At 45.1% G+C, this 18,660-nt stretch overlaps 1 protein-coding gene across 1 annotated transcript in view; it reads left to right on the top strand.

Annotated features, from left to right (window-relative positions):
• The first annotated feature begins 878 nt into the window (after positions 1–878).
• skib (SKI proto-oncogene b) overlaps positions 879–18,660 on the top strand; it is a 30,742-nt gene continuing 12,960 nt past the window's right edge. The window contains exon 1 of the mRNA XM_085160123.1: positions 879–2,161. Within this exon, the coding sequence (XP_085016249.1) occupies positions 1,268–2,161 (894 nt within the window). The 5' untranslated portion in view covers positions 879–1,267. The remainder of the gene's footprint in view (positions 2,162–18,660) is intronic.

Raw genomic sequence — 18,660 nt, 5'->3', positions numbered from 1 at the left:
ACACATCAGCAAGTATCAAAGTCTAAACACAACATAACCGAAATAATGATCACAACATTACTAAATTAAGGTTTTGAAGTTAAATATTAACAGTCTCATGGGTCTTTGCAGTCTGCAATTACAGAAGCATCCTGCACAGGTAAGAAAGACATTTTTAAACACATAATGAAATTAAAGTGTGCGCAAACATACTTTCCTGTATGCAGGAGAAAACGTAATATAAGTAAACTTAAATGCACTGATTTTAATTAATTGAAGACCTCATTTGCATTTACAGGTCAGCAATGTATACAAATGCATATTTTAGAAACTATAGATTTTTTTAGGCTAATATATTACGGTGTAAATTATTGTAAAAAGAAACACAACAGAAGCACTCACAGTATAACACGGCCAACTTCAAACATGTACATAAGTCGGTAGTTACTTAATGCGTGCATTCGAGTATTGCATGTTTTCACTGTTTTCACTTACAAATTTTCCCTCCATATCGTGTTAAAATCTGTGCTGACCGCTTTCTGCGACTGAAACAGTGCTGACCTACAAGGCGTATGCATTTGAAGTAAAGTTTGTGTTTGCTTTCCCAGTATCAACTACATTTTCCAGAGCTCCACCCTCGCCTGGGTTTAGAAAGATTTTTTTTCTTCTTTTTTTCTTTTTCTTTTTCTTTTTTTTTTTTAAATGTGCAGCTGCCCTGGAGCAGAGGGAGGAACAGCTGGCTGAGGGAAGAGCCAGCCCCGGGAGTCAGTCACATTCCTGGCTGGGATTCAATGACTGAACCAGACACAAACAAATAGAGAGGGCGAGAGAGAGAGAGAGGGAGAGAGAGAGAGAGAGAGAGAGAGAGAGAGAGAGAGAGAGGGAAGGAGGGAGGGAGAGAGAGAGAGAGAGAGAGCGACTCACACATTGAGTGAGTGGGGAGACAGCAGACTGAATGTACGCCAGACTGAGCAGACGAGGCATATTTCGGGCGCACGTTAGGAGTGCGTAAAACCGCAGGAGCATAGAAACATAGTACCCGGTGATTGTATGTTGGATAATACGACTTCGGAGTCGCTTAGTTGTCGACTTTAATTGCGTGTGCTTACAGGAACTGCCCTATGATTTCAGCAGCTCTCAGTTTTCTGAATGGACGCGCTGGGAAGCTTCTCCGGTGACATGGAAGTGCGCGTTATTGAGCGTGTAGCCGGATGCTGAGGACGCCCGACCCGATAAGTCAATTTCAGCTCGCATTTTGAGTTTTGAACTCTCTTCTCTAACCGACAACATGGAGGGCACGAGCTTCCAGCCCCATCCTGGACTTCAGCAAACTCTGCAGCAGTTTAATCTGAGTTCCAGGCGCTCCCTCGGTGGACCGGCGGCGTTCTCCGCTCGATGGCACCAGGACTCACTCTTCGGGAAAGATGGCAAATCCGTCGAGATGATGCTCACCCTGCCGGCTCAGACACCTCCAGTGATGTCCGGTCCACTTTTCATCCCGTCCGACCGCTCCACCGAGAGGTGCGAGACGGTGCTGGAGCGGGAACCTATCTCCTGCTTCGTCGTCGGTGGTGAGAAACGACTGTGCCTACCGCAGATTCTCAACAGCGTTCTCAGAGATTTTTCCCTCCAGCAGATCAACTCGGTCTGCGACGATCTCCACATCTATTGCTCCAGGTGCACGGCGGACCAGCTAGAGATCCTCAAAGTGGTGGGTATCTTGCCCTTCTCGGCACCGTCCTGTGGGCTTATCACTCAGACGGATGCTGAACGGCTTTGCAACGCGCTCATCTACGGCGGTACTTACCCTCCTCACTGCAACAAGGAGTCGGGCTCTCTGGAGTTGGAGCGAACCGAGAAAAGCTTCAAAGTGTATCACGAATGTTTTGGTCGGTGTAAAGGCCTGTTTGTCCCGGAACTGTACACCTCTCCGGGTGCCGCCTGCATCCAGTGCATGGACTGCAGACTCATGTACCCACCTCACAAGTTTGTTGTCCACAGTCACAAGAGACTAGAGAACCGGACAGTCCACTGGGGCTTTGATTCGGCCAACTGGCGGGCTTATGTGCTCTTAGACCCGGACTACACCGGGAAAGAGGAGAAGAGTCACCTGGAGAAGCTGCTCAAAGAGTTAAAAGGAAAATTTGATCTGACGGGAAAACTGTCCAGTAAATCTTGCAGAGTAAGTCTGTGTGTTTTCCCCCTTTTTTGGTTTTACAACGATGGCTTTTTCTGTTTGAGAAATTTTGCAGTGAATTGTTTGTTTGTATCTGTTGATATCTGAACTACATCATCTGCGCTGATTGGCATTAATCTGAGAAGACTTCCTTCTTCTCAGGCCTGCCAAGTTTCCTTTGATTAACTGATTGATTGTATCTTTCACAAGTGTTACCAGCCTTATCAAATGCCCCAACAGGGTAAAAATGCTGATCAAATGTCACATCACACCTTTCTGTAACTGTCCCATCTCATTTAGAGGTTCACTCACTTCTGTGTGTGGAAAAAAGTGAGACTAACAATCAGCTTAATGCTCCCGAGCATACATCCCATCACCTAAAACTCACTCACCCAACCCCCAGGGTTACCCAAGGGCAGCTGCATTATGATAAATTGAGTCTCCCTGATATATTTTATTAGTGTGTGAGAGAGAAGAGAGGGGGCAGGTAGTGCATTATGGTGCCATGAGGTGGAGAAGGGGGGATTAAGAGTTTAAGGAGGTCTTGAAAATGGAAATGTGTGTGTGAAAGAGTGAGAAGAGGTTTGTGCTCATCGGAACAAGGATAAGAAATCTGAAAAGTGTGTGCGCATGTTTGTCTATGTGTGAGCGTCCCATTGTGGCTCCTTGCGTGGGTCAGAGATGTTTAGTATGGACAAAGGGCCAGGAAACGAGGTGGCTGTTCCTTCGTCACAGAGCAGCTGTTGTGTGGGACTCTGCTAATGAGTGGACATCTCTGTATGCATCACCATGGCGCTGCTCCAGTCTGAGCAGGAGCCAGGAGATGTCTCACAGGGAAACCTCAGTACTTGCTTTAATGGGAATAGACGCTGGTTTATAGAAACATGAAACGAGGAGGTTGTGTTGAGGCTCTTCGCTGGTGATTTATGTCACCTTTCCACGAATTGGATGGCCTCTTGACGAAATCTCTCCGCAGTCAAGAAAATATCTGTCTGTGGTATTTAAGTCTTGCACCTGTGATGTTTCAGCAGGTCTTGACGCATGACCTGTGAGTTGTATATTTCCACAAAATGGTAATTCCTGCACTGTCAGTCTTTCAGAGAGTGTGCGAGAGATACAGAGGGCCTGCTCATCATGGATTGAAAGGGACGAAGGGGGCAGTGTTTGTTTGTTTGCTGTGGTTCACTGTCAGTTGTGTCCCAGTTAGCAGACAGGCCCCGTCCTCAGGGAGCTGCACACCAGCGCTCTCCTATACATCAGCCTGACAGGCCAAGCTGCTGAAAGGCTGGACTGAGGCTCACAGACTGTGTTTGGCTCAGCTTACCCATAAAATAAAAACACAATGTTATCGGTCTGTCTCAGCCTCCCTCTGATGTCAGGGTGTTTTATTAATAAGAGGCAGCCATGAAGGTTAGCTCCTCTGCCTGTAACATCTGTCTAGACTCCCACCTCATGCACTGAACATGGTGGTTGTTGCAGACACCGCCAGGGGAAGGTACTCAGTTTACTGGACCGACTAAAATGTATTTATTTATTTAAAATTCTAGTTTTTATTGATAACATGTGCGTGTACATGCAAGTATTCCCAGTCATATTCTAAAGGGGGAAAAAAAGTATTCTGCCCACAAAAAAGCAGAAGCCGGATTGGCCAGGCCAGTCATTGTGTCTGTTTTGCATCAAATGCAGCATTTGGTCAGTTAGCGCTATAATGTGCAGATGAGGGCAGATTGGAGAGAGCACGCCGCAGACTCTCTCATTCAGAAGATGCAGGGTGTGTGAGCCCGGCCTTGATATGTGTTGTCAAAGGGCCTTGACCTGTGACCTCGATCCAAAGACACTGACCCAGCCTACCCCCATTCTTTTTACACCATCCAATCTCATGCCCTTGTGTCCAGTTCACTGGCCAGATGGCTTTCTGATAAAAGACAGAGGGATATTCACCTGGCAGACAAAAACATTTTTTCTCAGCCGCGGCTCAATTTCCAATGAAACGTCACCGTATTGGAGCCATTAGGTCAATTTTCAGACGAATAATAATATTTATTACTCTGTAAATTGTATGGGAACAGACACAAATTGCTTTATTCATTGCTCTGAACTTTGCATGTAATCATTTAAATATGAACTTTTTTGATTAGCATGGAAATCTTCCAGAAAGAGGATTTCAACTGGAGGGGGAAAAACTTTTTGAATATTGTATATATTAAAAAAAAAAAAAAAAAAAAAAAAAAAAAAAAAAAAAAAAAAAAGCTCTAAGCAGTACGCCCAATGCAATCAATCATTTGAATGAGTGGAGAGTAAAAGTAGACTCTGGAGAACTGTGTCGACCCTCCTTAATGGAATGGATATTAAAACCACCCAAGTGAGGCCAATTTATTCCATTTCTCAACCCATTGTTCTCCTGGCTCAATGCAATTAGTCTCAAACCTGGAGTAAACCAGAGTGTGTGCCCAAGGCTGAAGGGTTGCATGTTTTGATCATGAGCTGTTTTTATAAGTGAATGAATAAATGAAAAAAAATATCTCTCGACTGCTTTTATCACCCGGTAACCATGCCTTTATCTGCACTTGTGTGTAGGTGTCTTTATGTAAAGTGGGTATAAAAGTGTGTTTGCATGTAAACAGGCGAGTGTAATGACTGGATCAGCTGTGCGAACCAGATTAAAATGAGCTCGCGGCCAGCTCATTTCCATTCCCATCTGTCTGCTGACCTCTGTAAAGCCCTGGATCCTGATATGGTATAACTCTTTGGTCCTTGGTGGGCCTGTCTGACCCACTCATTAAAGACCCAACCCACCCGTATCACCGTTGTGCTGTGAACACTGAGCAAATTGCATTTAATTCAGGTTTGGTAGCATGTTTCTCAATCTCCCGGCGCATCAAAAACTGCAGTTTTAGTTGGACACATCATTCTTTTGAGTGCAGTCGCCTGAGTCCTGACACCCACGTAAACTCGCTCCACCCCCCCTCCTCCCTCTGCAGTAGACAACACTCCTGTGCTGGCCAGAGTGTTTTGGCCAAAGCGGGGACGGTGTGTCAAGGCAAAAGGGGTGTCAGGCGCTCCCAGGGGTTGTGGCCTCCATTCTAGCGGTGATGACCCCATGTTTAAAGAGTGTCAGCTGGGGTTCTGTCATGGGTAATGTGCGCTAAAGACCTGCCGCCTCCTTTGTTTGCGAGCCAGGCTTTCAGAGGCTGTGAAGTGCAGCAGTTTCTCTTTGTTACCGTGCTGTTTCTTTAGCCGCTGTGTGGATAGGTCCGTAACCTCCAGCCTTTCCGAGGGTGGGAAATCCACGCTTGTGAGTTTGCTGTGTCACCGGTTTCCTAGTTATGTGCTCAAAGACAGAGTGGAGCCTTTGGTGGTGTCTGCATGTCTGATAGAGATAGGACTGGGTAATAATTCAGTGTTATCATTAATAGACTTTCAGTAGAATCATATTGCTTTTTTTGATATTATCATGTAATGATTTTATGGTCTTTTGAATTTGGCCTTATGGGTTATTTTAAGAAAATTAAATTGGAAGCAATTAATAGATTATTTTATGACTACAAATAGATCTGACATAATTTTCTCTGTCTATACAAATATATACAACAATTAAAATGATTATTAAAGGTAAAAAGGTTATTTTTTTTGTATTTTCAACCGTCCATGTGTTGAAAAGCTTAAAAAAAAAACACATAACACAACACTTTTGACTGATTTCTCCTGTGAAAATAACCACAAACAAACAAACAAAAGAAGCAATAATAAATAAATATGTCAGAAGTCAAATGCCTTTAATCTAAGTTATTAATGCCAGCAGTGGTTTTAACATCATTGTGTTCAAACTACTTCAAGTGTCCGCAAGTAAAAGCAAATTCATTCTCTGCATTTAAATTAAAGTATTAGGAGCTGTGGGACAAGCACAAAGCCAGCGCCTTGCTTAAAGGTATAATATAGTATTAACCTCAGTCCATATTATATTACTATGCATCATGTGGTAATTTTTTTTTCTCAGCTGTTTTTTTAGTATGCAAAAGTTATTTGAATGAGGTCAAGAAAATCCGGTGGGTTAATAAAAAAACAAAAAACAAAAAAACCAGCAGTATTTCCTTGGAAGTGTATTGTGGTATACTGTAAATACCTACTTTAAATGAGGTTCTTTATGTGTTTTGTTTCTTGCATTCACTGCTGTGTTTAGGCGCATAATGGCTACCTACAAAGTGAAATCGCAAGAATTGGAGTAGAAAATGGATAAATAAAATGCATTCATGCAACCTATCGAGGTAATTCAATTATTCAAAAACCCTAAAACTAAACAAGAAATAATTTCGGGGATTTCAGACATATAAGAGTGCCCGTTTCTTTTTCTGATCATTTCGCGTGGACGGGGTTTAGCTCGTTTCTGCTCTGAACCTCGATGACACAGCACAGTGCTAATGTGTGAAAGACTTCTTGTATAACTCATGGAGTGAGGGAGGAAGATGATTAGTGTTGATCAGTGATGATGAGATGAGGGAGGAGATGAGCACTGGCTGTGACTGCAGTCAACAAGCCAGTCAGTCAGTCAGTTGGTCCGTTAGTGGCAGAACAGATGCCTGTATTGAGTTAGTGTTATTCCACAATCATCATCAATTCCTCCTCGATCACCTCCTGATTTCCAGCCCTGTGATTAAGAGTCAGGCCCATCTGGTGCAGAGACAGGAAATCCTGGAGTCTGCATCTGCTGCTGGCTGAGCTAGTAAGCTGCTGCAGTCAAGGGGGTTTAGGCTCTTATAATCCTACATAACTACTGGAATGCCGAGACCATAGTGCACATCAAAACCATCGTTTTCTCTGGATGGCATTTGCAGAACGTGCAAAGGCTCCGCTGTGGACTTTCTTCTTCTTCTTCTTCTTCTTCTCCCCACTCAAAGTATCCTCTCAATTTATAGCCTGTCCCAGTGGAATTTCGTAATTAGAGCATGAATTAGATATACTGCAGAGAGCACATTACATAGAGCAACCAACAGCGTAACTGCACATATAAAATTAAGTGCTCGCCTGGTGAGACATTAGAGGGCAAAAGACAAAAAAAGGCACGAAAATATTTATCCCTTTAAATTCTTTCTCGTCTCTCTATAATGACTTGCAGATCTAAGCTACAGAACTGTTAGACCACATTGGAGATGTGCTAATGGAGCTCCAGCCAGAGCAGAAGTAGGCCCTGCTGGTGCCATATGACAAATCGGCATGCTGCTCTCGCCTACAATCCGCCCACCAAACACCTTCAAAGCTATCAGGAGGATTAGCTCACGCAGCTAAACCAAACAGACTGCTCAGTGTTCAGACAGCATTTGGTCCAAATCTTGTTTGTGCCTCCTGTTTTGGTGGCTAGCAGATCACAATCGGGGGGCTGCTGTCGGTTCAGTCGTAACTGGGGCAGTGCTGAGGTGATGCACAGTGCCGTGGCTGCGGCAAAAAGAAGAATAAATGTTTTAGGGATTTGAACGACTACCTTGCTCTTTGGGATATGCATAATTTATTTTTGGATTAGGATGGTTTAGATTAACTTTGAGTTCTCTGCAAAGTTCAGAAGACGGTGTAGCCGAGGCGACTCAGACGGCCGCGAATGCACTTTTGTCTTTTTTTGTGACATAAAAGCTTCATGTTCAGTTCTGGCGGGAGGGGGAAAAAGGCTCTGGATCTGTTTTGTATATGTTTCTGCATGTGGGCAGGTGTGGAGAACAACATTTAGAGTCCTCTGTCAGACTCCACACACTGCCAGGAAGGACTCGTCCTCAGTCAGAGTCTGCGCCGTATGCTTGTGATTGGAGGGCGCCTGTGGTTGCTAAGCAGAGCTGCTCTTCCTGTGCTAAATAAGAACTTCATGCTCTCTGGCTGGTGGGCTCAAAAGTAGCACGCCAAAACGCACACTCACGCAAACGCACGTGCACACACACACACACCTCTTACAGTACAGAGACCTAACGCGTCTCCATTCACTGCCCATCCTCTTTCATTGTGACCTCCACACTGTGACTCGACAACTCTCTCCTCCTCTTCCTCCTCCTGCTGCCCTCATGCTTTCCTTCCTCCATCTCCTCCTCCTCCACTTCGCATCACATGCACTTCTCCCACAGGTCAGCACGGAGTAAACCTCCCCCCCTCCATCACTGAGACCTCCTCGACTGACACCACCTCTTTCTCTCTCCTCTGCCTCGCCACCATCACTCACCTCCTCAGTTTGACACCTCCTCAACCCTGTAGGACACACACACACATGCATTCACATGCACATACTCACAAAGACACAGACACAGGCTCTCCTACACTGAGTTCTCCTACTGCACTCCCCCTCACACTGCATTATACTTAGATCTCCACCTCCACTGTAGTGAGCACATGCTGTATCGGTCTGTATTCAGACTGGCCTACATACAGTATGCCACACATGTATCACTGTGCTGTTCCTTTGGTACAAAAGCTGCTGGTCTCACTCGGCTGGATGGATGGATGGATGGATGGATGGATGGATAGATAGATAGGGAGTGAGTGCTACTTTGTCAGGATGACCTCATAACCATCCTCTAGGCTTTCAAGAGCCTGCTAAATGAACAAATGAGTGGGCTCTACATTTTTGTCTCTCTCCTGATGGGCTGTGTGCTATGAAAGATCTCTATCATGTTGTGTATCTGCTGGTAAAAGAGCACTGTGTCTTCTTCCTGAGTAGATGCATGTACCATGCGGCTCTTAGGAGTTTTATTTCGCTTACTTTTACTTTCTTAGTTGGTTACAGCTTTTGGGTCGTAGAAGCTCAATCATTTTGTGTAAGTCCCCGTAAGCTCTTCAGGCCAGCTCAACATGTTGTCTTGCAGAGACGAAGCAATGCAGCATTGTCAGCAGGCACCCATATCAAATGAATTCAGCACAGCTGTCCTAGCAGACTCTATTGCAGTGATTGGGGGGGGCAGAGAAACGTTATTTATTCAGTATTAAACTCACCCCAGGACCCGTCATGGCCACTCTTTGCCACAGTATCATTTGGTCAGGTGGACCTTTTCCCTCTTTGACCTTGCCAGTCTTGTTTATTACCTCATTCAAAAGCAGAATGTACTGTAACTTTGCAAATGCATCCATCTCAAGAGCTGGCCACCTGCCCCACTAGGTTCTCGCTGTCTGTTCTTTCTTTCTTTTCAGCACACCAGTGGCTATATTTAAAAAGACAGGCGTAAAGATAGGCCACGGTTGCTCACACGCTGAGGTTACCTCCCCACACCCCCCACCTTTTTGCAGGTGTCTAATAGTTTCAAGATTGTCCCTGCGCTGCACTTGCTGTGCCGGCTGTCTAGGCAGGGCAGACTGCCTCCCTTGTGCTCGTAGCATTGACAAGCGTCTGGCTTTATTTCCAGCAAGTCGACGAGCTCAGACACAGGCAGCCATGGACTGAAATAGAGCAGGCCCACCCTTTATCCTATAATGAGGGGACTATTATAAGCCCAGTGTCTTAAGCTGTGTATAGCCAATGTCAAGGGAAGCGCTAGTGCATACATCATGTTAAAAAACATCAAGCTGCTTTAAAGATTACCATCAAAACTAATCACCTTTCCTTTTGCCGTCAACAGCGTTAATCTGCAGCACAGGAGTATGTGTTTAAGTGCAAGGTCATGCCACCTCTCGTGAGCTGATGAGGCTCTTTGCTTGAGACAAGAGTGAGAAAAAACCATAGGAAGACAGTTTTGAACTAAAAATATGACATTAAAACAAATCTATTTGGAAGAAAATCGGTTCACTTGTGACCCTGTACCAGTCGGCTGAAAGCAGAGATGACAGTCTGGTCGAGGCATCTGTCCCATATGGAATGTATGAATTATTCCAGGGGTAGCAGGGCATTGTTGGAGCACTCATCTTCACAAAGACGCCCATCTCTGAATGTCCATATTTAATTCACTCCTTTCAGCTGCTGAACTGTACAGGCTGCCGATATAATGAGTCCCTCCAAAGAGATTAGCCGCCCTGTCATCAATGCAACTCCCTAATTTCTCTGCCTGTGTTGTGGTGCAGGCTGCTCTAAATGGGATAAAGGGCCTTGGCTGGACACAGTGGGAGGAAGTGGCTTTTGTGTTGCAAGCAGGTGCAGTGGAATGACAGTTTGGTTTTTTGGATACGCACGTGTATGTTTCTCTGTGTGTATGTGCGTGCAGTTCTGTATCTGGCTAAGCTTGGAGGGTATGTGCTCCCTGAGTGCCTCTGAGATACACCAGGAACCTCTGGAGCTTGACTTGAACCCTCAATCACAGGGCTCTTCAGGGGTTTGCAGTAAATTCTTCAGGCGAATGGTTTTCTCTCCCCTTCGTCGTCGTCCTCCTCCCCCTCTTTTTTCTCTCTCTTTTTTTGCTCACATCTGGTGAACAGCGCTAGCACCCCTGTCATCTTTTACTGCGTTGAGGTCATTTCCACCCTATCAGTAAAGTGGAAACACATGATGTGCAGGATTCGGCCTTAATGGGGTGGGGCTGGCATGGACCAGCACTGACACAGCTTTACAGCCAAGAACTGCCAAAAACGGCCTCTCTGTGAAATGCCTCCTACTTTAAAATTAAAACCATTTGGGGGTAAATAATATTAGAATGCACAAACCTGTTAAAAATCATCAATAAACACAAATAACTGCTATAATTAGTCACTTTAAAAACACACACACACACATAGGATGTGCACATGTTTTCCAGAAATGCTGCAGTGAGGTGGAGCTTCGTCTGCAAGAACAAAGCTGAAGTAACTCATGACGCTTTGAAAGTGCAATAAAAAAAACTTAGCAAGCATTGTTTAGACCTACACAATGATAAGTGTATAATGAGTACCAACTCCGGAAGACTCTTTTTGGAGTTTCTCTTCCTCTGTTCAGAGTTTTATTTTTGCTGTGAAATTCTTCTCTTCGTATAGGCTTTTTTTTTTTTTTTTTTAAACCGCATTATTGAATCCAACTGGTGAGCCGGGTACAGACTTTGGCACATGCTCCGGATAAAGGGTGCACCCTCGAGTTTAATTGGGATTCTCCCCTAGCACTAATGTGGATTCCCTTTAGTCTGTTGCGGCTCCATTCTTCTTGTAACATTTTTCACAGCACAGCCCGCGGTGTTTGTTATTCTTCGAGATGAGCTTGTGTCATTTGTGAAAACTCAGCTCTGCCTTCTGACACGTTTTGCTTGATTTCTCCACAGTGCATCATTAGCATCGGATTCATCTCGCCACAGATTTGTTTTTAAGTCGGGCAGAAATTTTTTTTTTCAAACCATTGACCAGTCTTTTTTAAAAAAATTTTACCTGCTGATTTTAACTGTTAAAAACATTGTACAGTAATATGCCCAGATAATGTGCCGCTAAGGAATCTCAGTGGAATTAACAGTTTTAATGTAGTTTTACTGCCTCGCTACATGGATCTCAATGTGCCTCCAAGCAAATTCCAGTCACACTGTGGTTTCCATTTTGTGGTAGACAGAGCTGCAGTGTAAAAAGGGGTGGGCTACAGTCAGTCAGTTACTGCTGTCTGTGAGCAGACTACGGGCAGGCAGAGCGGCTGCTCAGAGCAGCTGCATGGATTTTTATTTCTGCTGTCCAACAGGACTCCATCACAGACTGCAGCAGCACTCATTATTGAGGGCACACACTCCTGTGCTGCATGCCTCTGTCCTCATTACCTCTGCAGCAGCTTAGCTCTTTGCCTTTGTTCTCTCTCTTGGCCTGAAACTGGAGAATATGGAGAGAAGTGCTGAGGCTGCAGTTAGCTGGGCTGCCCACAACTTCTGCCGCACAGGAGAAAACATAGCGCAGACAACCACCACCCCCCTAAGCCCTCTCGTCTACATATTTTCACAAAGCCATCGCACAAGGGATGCTCTAGTTTGATTTATCACCCCGACTTGGATGTAGGCTGGTTGGATAAGAGGCTCGTTTCTTTGCCCTCGTTGCCCGTCTATGTCTTGTTCGATTAAAATAGTTCACTCTTAGGTGTGTTTCGTGAGTTGGCCCACTGAACAAATGCCCTCAGGCCCATTCTGCTGTGTGAAAGGTCCCATAGACCTGCTGCTCAGAGGCATTAAATGGCAGCCGTGCAGAGTGGCTGGAGCAACAGTAAACTTTTATCACACTAATAACCCACAGACACAGCTAGCCTAATGGCTTTGCCAGCCATGGTAGGGGTTGCCTGCAGGTCAGGTTGAATTGCAGGACATAAATGGTAGGTTCCAACTGGTAGAACAAATAAAGGAAGAAGAATTAATAAAAGGGGGGGGGGGGGCATCCAAGCCTTGCAAAGGGGTTAGAAAGCCGTTATTGGAAGGGCAGATAATCACCTTAAATTATTTGCAGTAATAGGACGCTTCTAATTTGACTGTTCTTTTATAGTAACGTGATTGGTGGCCTTTTAACCCTCTTTCCCACCCCACTCGGTTACCTTTCAAGCACTGGATTCACTCTGAGGGGTCAAAGGACACAAGTCCTACACTTGAAACATCGGTTCGAGAAGTAGCTGTGCGAGAGAGAGGGTGGTGGTGGTGGGGGGGGGGGGGGGACATTTGTTAATGGAGTTCGAATCTAAACTTTTCCTCAGATTCCTCTCTGCCTCTGGCTGAGGTGGACGGGTGTTGAGAGTGTTTGTTTTAGGTGAAGTCAGTGCTGGAACAGAATGTTGTGAACCGCAGGCCAGACTGTGGTTCTGCGGTTCAGCTCCGACCTGAATGCAGACGGCTCTGTTTGTTTTGCTTCCCCGTTTCTCAGGGAGAATTTTAGACGCTGCCAAAGTCCTGCGCTCACACCCAAGACACGCAAATAAAAGTCCTTCACAGGGGGAAAAAGAAAAAAAAAAAGTACCTGGGTGTAGTCTCTCCATCTGGACTTCACCACCTCCCCTGGTGGAAGGGTACAGTTCCATACATATCTCATCTTTTAAAAGGGCTCTTTGGGAGATGAGATGGCATTGGATTGCGTCGGTGGCAGGATGTTTGTGTGTTGTCTTCCAAGCCCTTTCATAAATAGCAGTTATGTTACTGAGGTCAACTGGTTTTACTAGACTAGAGAGGCAAGTCCAGAGGCAAGGAGGCCTCCCTACCATCTGGCAGCCATAAAAGAGGGGAGCAGAAGGTTTTTAGTGGGGCTTTATGGGATGGTGGGTTGAGACATTGAGGGGAGGAGAGACATGAGTGGATGGTGGACTCTGGTTGCCCTCGAGCTGCAAAGCTTCCCCTGCAGTCTGAATGACAGGTCAGAAGTTCATTGCCTCTTTCTCATCTCGCATCTGCCTGGTAAGGTGGAGGAGGTGAGGAGTTTGAGGGCAAAGGAGAGGACGTCACCGTGAAGTTGCTATTGCTGCTGTGAATAGAGATGTATTCTGGGCGAGACATCTGCGTTTTGTTTTATGAGCCCGCTGTATTTTTAAAAGTGTTTCAGGAGACTATAGTCAGCTAGTCTGTTAGCTTGTTATGCTACACAGAGGACGAGACTGAAGTCCTACAGATGGTGCAGGATTATGTGGCTGCGTAAACACGGGTGATTCAATGACATGGTGTTGTTTGGGTATGCGTCACCCTCTCAAAGCACCCTGCTCGCCACAGAGTAACGAACAGTAAGTTGTTTTGGACAACTGCAGATCCAGGGTCTCTCTCTCTCTCCTTTTGTCCAGAAACGGCTTCACAGTCAGGTGGTGGCTTCATTTTACCTTAAGTGGCAATTACAACATTGTTAAGCCTTGAAAATGGTCGAGCTCAAGGAGAGCAGGATGCTCATGGAGACTTCAGGGATGAAGACACTCCAGAGACTCTCAGTTGTGATTTCTTTCCCAGTTTTTAAGAGCCTGAGCTGGAGCTGTCTGGTCCATCTGAAGCTGGATTCCCAGCCTTATAGGTTTTCCAGAACGGGGTTATCATTGCAGAGGACTGTGCAGCTTTGCTGACTCTGGCACTGATACCTCCCATAGAGACTTCATTTGTTGTTATGCTGCAGCTGAGATGTGTTAACCCTTTAGCCCCTTTAGGATATTTAGCTAATGGAGGGATATGCCACTATTATTACTTACGCTAACCTTGTGCAACACTTCCATGTCACAACGTGCACATACGTTTGCGTAATACGAACCCTCTAATTAAAAGACGGAGTAAAAGTCAATTTGCTTATAATCTAAATTATTTATACTGACCTCTTTCTCTCACCAGTCTGCCACTGGGGTTTTAGACCCTCTGCTGCTTCATGCAGTCTGTATACGAAGACAAGAAAAGTGCTGACGGCGAAAGAATGAGAGCGTGTTTGGCAGGCACGCCCTTGTAGGTTTCTGTGTCACTCAGCTCTATTAAATTTTAATCGTTTCCTTGCCGTGGTATAACGCTCAACAAGGCTCTGCTCACACAGTGTTTATGCTCTGTTCAATTCATAAAATAGGGGGAAAAGAAAGTAAAAAGTGGGATTTTTATTTTATTAAGATTTTGAAAAAAAAACCTGTTAAGTTAAAATATTGTTTTCTCACTTATTCCCGACAAAACGCAGAAGTAGACGCTGAGCTAAAGCTGCTTTTAAGGGCTGCACTCACAATGAGATTAATCAATTAGCGGGTCGATAGAAGATGCGTTGCCAACTATTAATCCACATATAAATTCAGGTTATTTTTTTCAAGCACACATGGACACTTAATAACGTCAATTTAATTATTCAGTTATCCAGACAAAAAGTCAAACTGCTGATGAATCCGTGGCTTGTTGGAGTCGCCTCTGTGCCCATTGAGGCAGACACCACAGTAGTAGTCATCATAAAATAATAACAATAATAATAGCTGCAATTTATAAAGCTCCACCCTCGGTGGTGTTACTGTCATTCCAATGTCCTCAGTATGATTTATTGAAGTGTCTCCAAGAATTATCATGACAATGATCTTAAATATTCTCGATGCCAACATCGTTGATTGCACTTGCCAAACTTTAAAGAAAGCATCAAAGGCACCTTCAAAGGCAGGCGCAGTCAAAGAATCCAGCCACAGATTCACGGAGAGCCTCTCAGCATACTTTGGCCTATTTATCAGCTCGCATTTTGCGTCACGCAAGCGTCTCGAGCATTAGGAAAAGGAGTGAAATAAAGCACAGGCTCTTGATTGAGAGGCTGGAAATGAGGGACTCTGCTCTTTCTTTAGTGGTTCCGTCCACTGCAGTGATTCAGGGGATAAAAATGTGGCCTGTGTCTCTTTAAGAGCGCTGGCCTGTCTGCAGAATGCATCAGTCCTGTGGAGCAGACACAGGCCAGCAGGAGGAGGGGGGTAAAGGGAGGAGCGTGGGGCTATGTGGAGGGAGGTATGAGGACAGGAGGGAACAGCCGCAGTCTGGGCTTCCAGCCTCCTGGCTAGACTGCTGAAAGTTATTATTGAGTTCCTGTGTAGGGCCTCCCCTCCCTGTGGCATACTCCTCTGTGTTCACTACAAGGTAAACGGCGAGTATGGGAGAACCAAACAGAAAAGTTGGCAGCCTCCCATGCCCCTTTGCAATGACCTTATATGCAACAAATAAAGGATAATTTTGTTTGATTTGGAGTTTTTGCAAGGGTGAAACCTCTGAAAGACTCGCAAGACTTGAGAGAAACCACACATGCGCGTAGCTTCGCAGCTGCCTGAGAGCAGCTGAAACTGTGGCCTAGCTCACGGTTGTCTTGAGTTACAGTTTAGCAGACATGTCCTGTTTTCTTAGGAATGGCCTTAACCAGTCAAGACATGAAGGTTGACGGCTCACCAATAAGAAAGCGGGGGAACTAAATCCTCGTCTGGCGTGCTAAATGATGAGTATGATTCAAGGACAGATGGTGGGAGGACAGCGTCTCCTTCGAGTAACTTTGTCTTTAGAGTAGACGAGGCATAATTTGCTGGAAAACGATGTGGTTGCATAAAGCTTGAGAACAGGACCGACTGCTTTCACAGCGCCGTTTTCGCAGGACTGTTTTCAGTGCTGCAGTACGTCGCGACTCAGAGATTTTCTGTCTGAGGAAAGGCCATGCAGATTACATACTTACATACATCATGCCCTCCGCTGAGGCCTGTGCCTGCCTGCAACACTAATCCCTAGCTTGCTTTCCCTTTAGCAGCTACATTAGGGCCACAGAGCGCCTGCGTCCTTCCAACTCAGCCCACCAAGCGAGAGAGAGAGACAGACTTTTACATAATGCTCTGTTTGGTGCATTTGTTCCGAACCTGCTGCTGCTTTAAAGCAGAGCTCCTGCAGGTTAACCCAGCTGCTGCCTTTCCCACTTGCCATGGCTCCAGTCCACAAAAAGGCTGAACCCGTGCAGCACCTGAGGCTCATCGAGAGCCCGCGAGACTACTTCCCCGCACATATCTTCTGCAGCTTATGTCACATGTTCGCCCTGATTAATCCCAGCATGTGCCTTCATTCATGGTCAGTGCGATCATTTGGCCTCTGCTTTAAAGCTGTCCCAGGCAGGGTTTTGCAGGAAAGCTGGGCGAGGGGGGAAAACCCTGGCGCTGAAATGGGTATTTTGTGGAGTTCTGTTTGTTGAGTCAGAGCTTATGGGCTCTACTGTTATGTGGTTGCCATGGAGAAAAACACAGGCTCTTGTGCAATAAAATCATCCAGGAAAAGACATTTCCAAGAATTTTTTAGAGTGAAGAAACAGACGGCAAATCGCAGAATTCATGAGGTGCTGCGGTCCACCACCCAGCCCCTTCAGTCCTCCATTTTAGAGCGCTCATATTCATTTTATGGAAGCGGCTCGGCTCGAGCCCTCTCACCTAATTATTTCTGTAAGCAGATATGTTTTCCTATGAATGGAGGAGGGACACAAAACCAGTGTTTAAGGATGGAATGTGTGATCTTAGGAACGGATGTTGTGGGTGTTTTATCCCCTATTTCCCTTACAGACAATTCCTCTAACAAGTGGAAACAAGTGAAATGCTATTTGATCTCTGTCAAATATTACTGTATACACACACTCACTGTGAGGTCGTCGTACATTTGAGCCAGATTGTTAGTCTGCCAGCGAGGGGAGAACATTTTCAGACGCCGTAACTCGTAATATTGTTTTGAATATAGGTTGACAGTTAATTAGTTGAACAAGTAGAAAACTTAGTGGTTTTCTTGTTTTGGGCGTTTTTTTTTTTCCCCCCATCTGGAGTCGTTCTCTTCAGTTACATCAGTGCTCCTTATTGCTCGTTAATGTGAGTTCTTTTATTATTATTTTTTTTGCCTCACCATTTCCCGTCTATTTAAATGGGCCCATTAGCACATTTCAAACCGTGCAGCTTTCTGGTCGCGTTTCTTTTGCATCTGGGAAAATGCCTACGATGCAGCGCTGCAGTCACAAATGATACAACGTTACAGGCTTGGAGGCTAAATTTCAAGTTCAAAGATAATTAAAAAGAATGCCTTTTAAAATTCCCATCAGGTGTCTTTTTAATAGTGTTTCACTGTTTAAATAGAAACGCCATTGGTGGAACAAAGATTAGCTCCTCTAAGCTGGTGACCAGGAAGGCTGCATTTCAGCTAAATGACCTAGAATGGTATCTATAAATTTCAGCAGGATTTATTACTTTGCTTCAACCAATTAGCTCCTGAGCATTTTCTCAGGATGTATACTGTGTTGGTGAAATTACATCTCATGGGACCCTGGGTGAGCAGTGACCCTAACTTCACCTCGCCCTCTCACAACTTTTATGGCCTCCTCCCCCAAATCCCCTTCTGCCCCCCCCCACCACCACCACCACCCCCCACCCCCCTTCCGTCCCCTCACACCTCTTAACCTCTGGTATTCATCCCATTTTCATCTTTCCAAATAAACCTGCCACCTGCCCTCCTCTCCGCTGCCTGATCAGGGGGGCATGTGGTCATGTGGCTCGTATTACCGTGAAGGCACGGCACCACAAGCCGCTCCTCAGCTGGTCAGTGAGCTGCTTTAAAATTTAGAAAAATGACCATCCCCTCATTGGTTACACTGGGTTTTTATGATCAGCTTGTACTTTAAATTGACTGCGGGTAACTGTGCCGTAAGTTAGTAAGTTTCTCAGATATTCAGTGATTTCCACAGCGAAGAGCCTGGTGAACGGTCTGAATGAAGATGAATGTATGACCGCTGCAATTATAACCCAGGCTTTGAATCAGATCTGTGATAACCACCAAACTCGGGAGACCCTTCAAAGTCTTCTTAAAGATTAAATTGAACTCTTAATGATTAATTAAATATCTTCTTAAGCTAAGGTAAGTTTCCTGAGCAGTTGGGCATTTCAGTGAGGAAAGGTGTTATGTTTGGTTGACCAGGTAAGACGGTCAATGGGAACAAAGTGCAATACAATTGATTGGATTTCATTAAGTATATTAATAATATCGAGACTGCTGGGAACAATGGAAATGTACAATTCTGGCTAAAAATTGCATTATAGAATGTAAGGATGGCAATCCAATGTTGGTTTATGAAGAACTGCAAGAGAACATCCAACGAAGTTGTGATATTATTTTGTGAAATAAATAACTGGCAACCCAAGTCAGTAATGAAAACGGTGGGAAGAT

The sequence above is a fragment of the Neolamprologus multifasciatus genome, chromosome 5, assembly GCF_963576455.1.
Source record: "Neolamprologus multifasciatus chromosome 5, fNeoMul1.2, whole genome shotgun sequence".
In the NCBI taxonomy this organism is placed as follows: domain Eukaryota; kingdom Metazoa; phylum Chordata; class Actinopteri; order Cichliformes; family Cichlidae; genus Neolamprologus; species Neolamprologus multifasciatus.
This window is presented reverse-complemented; position numbering and strand designations above follow the sequence as displayed.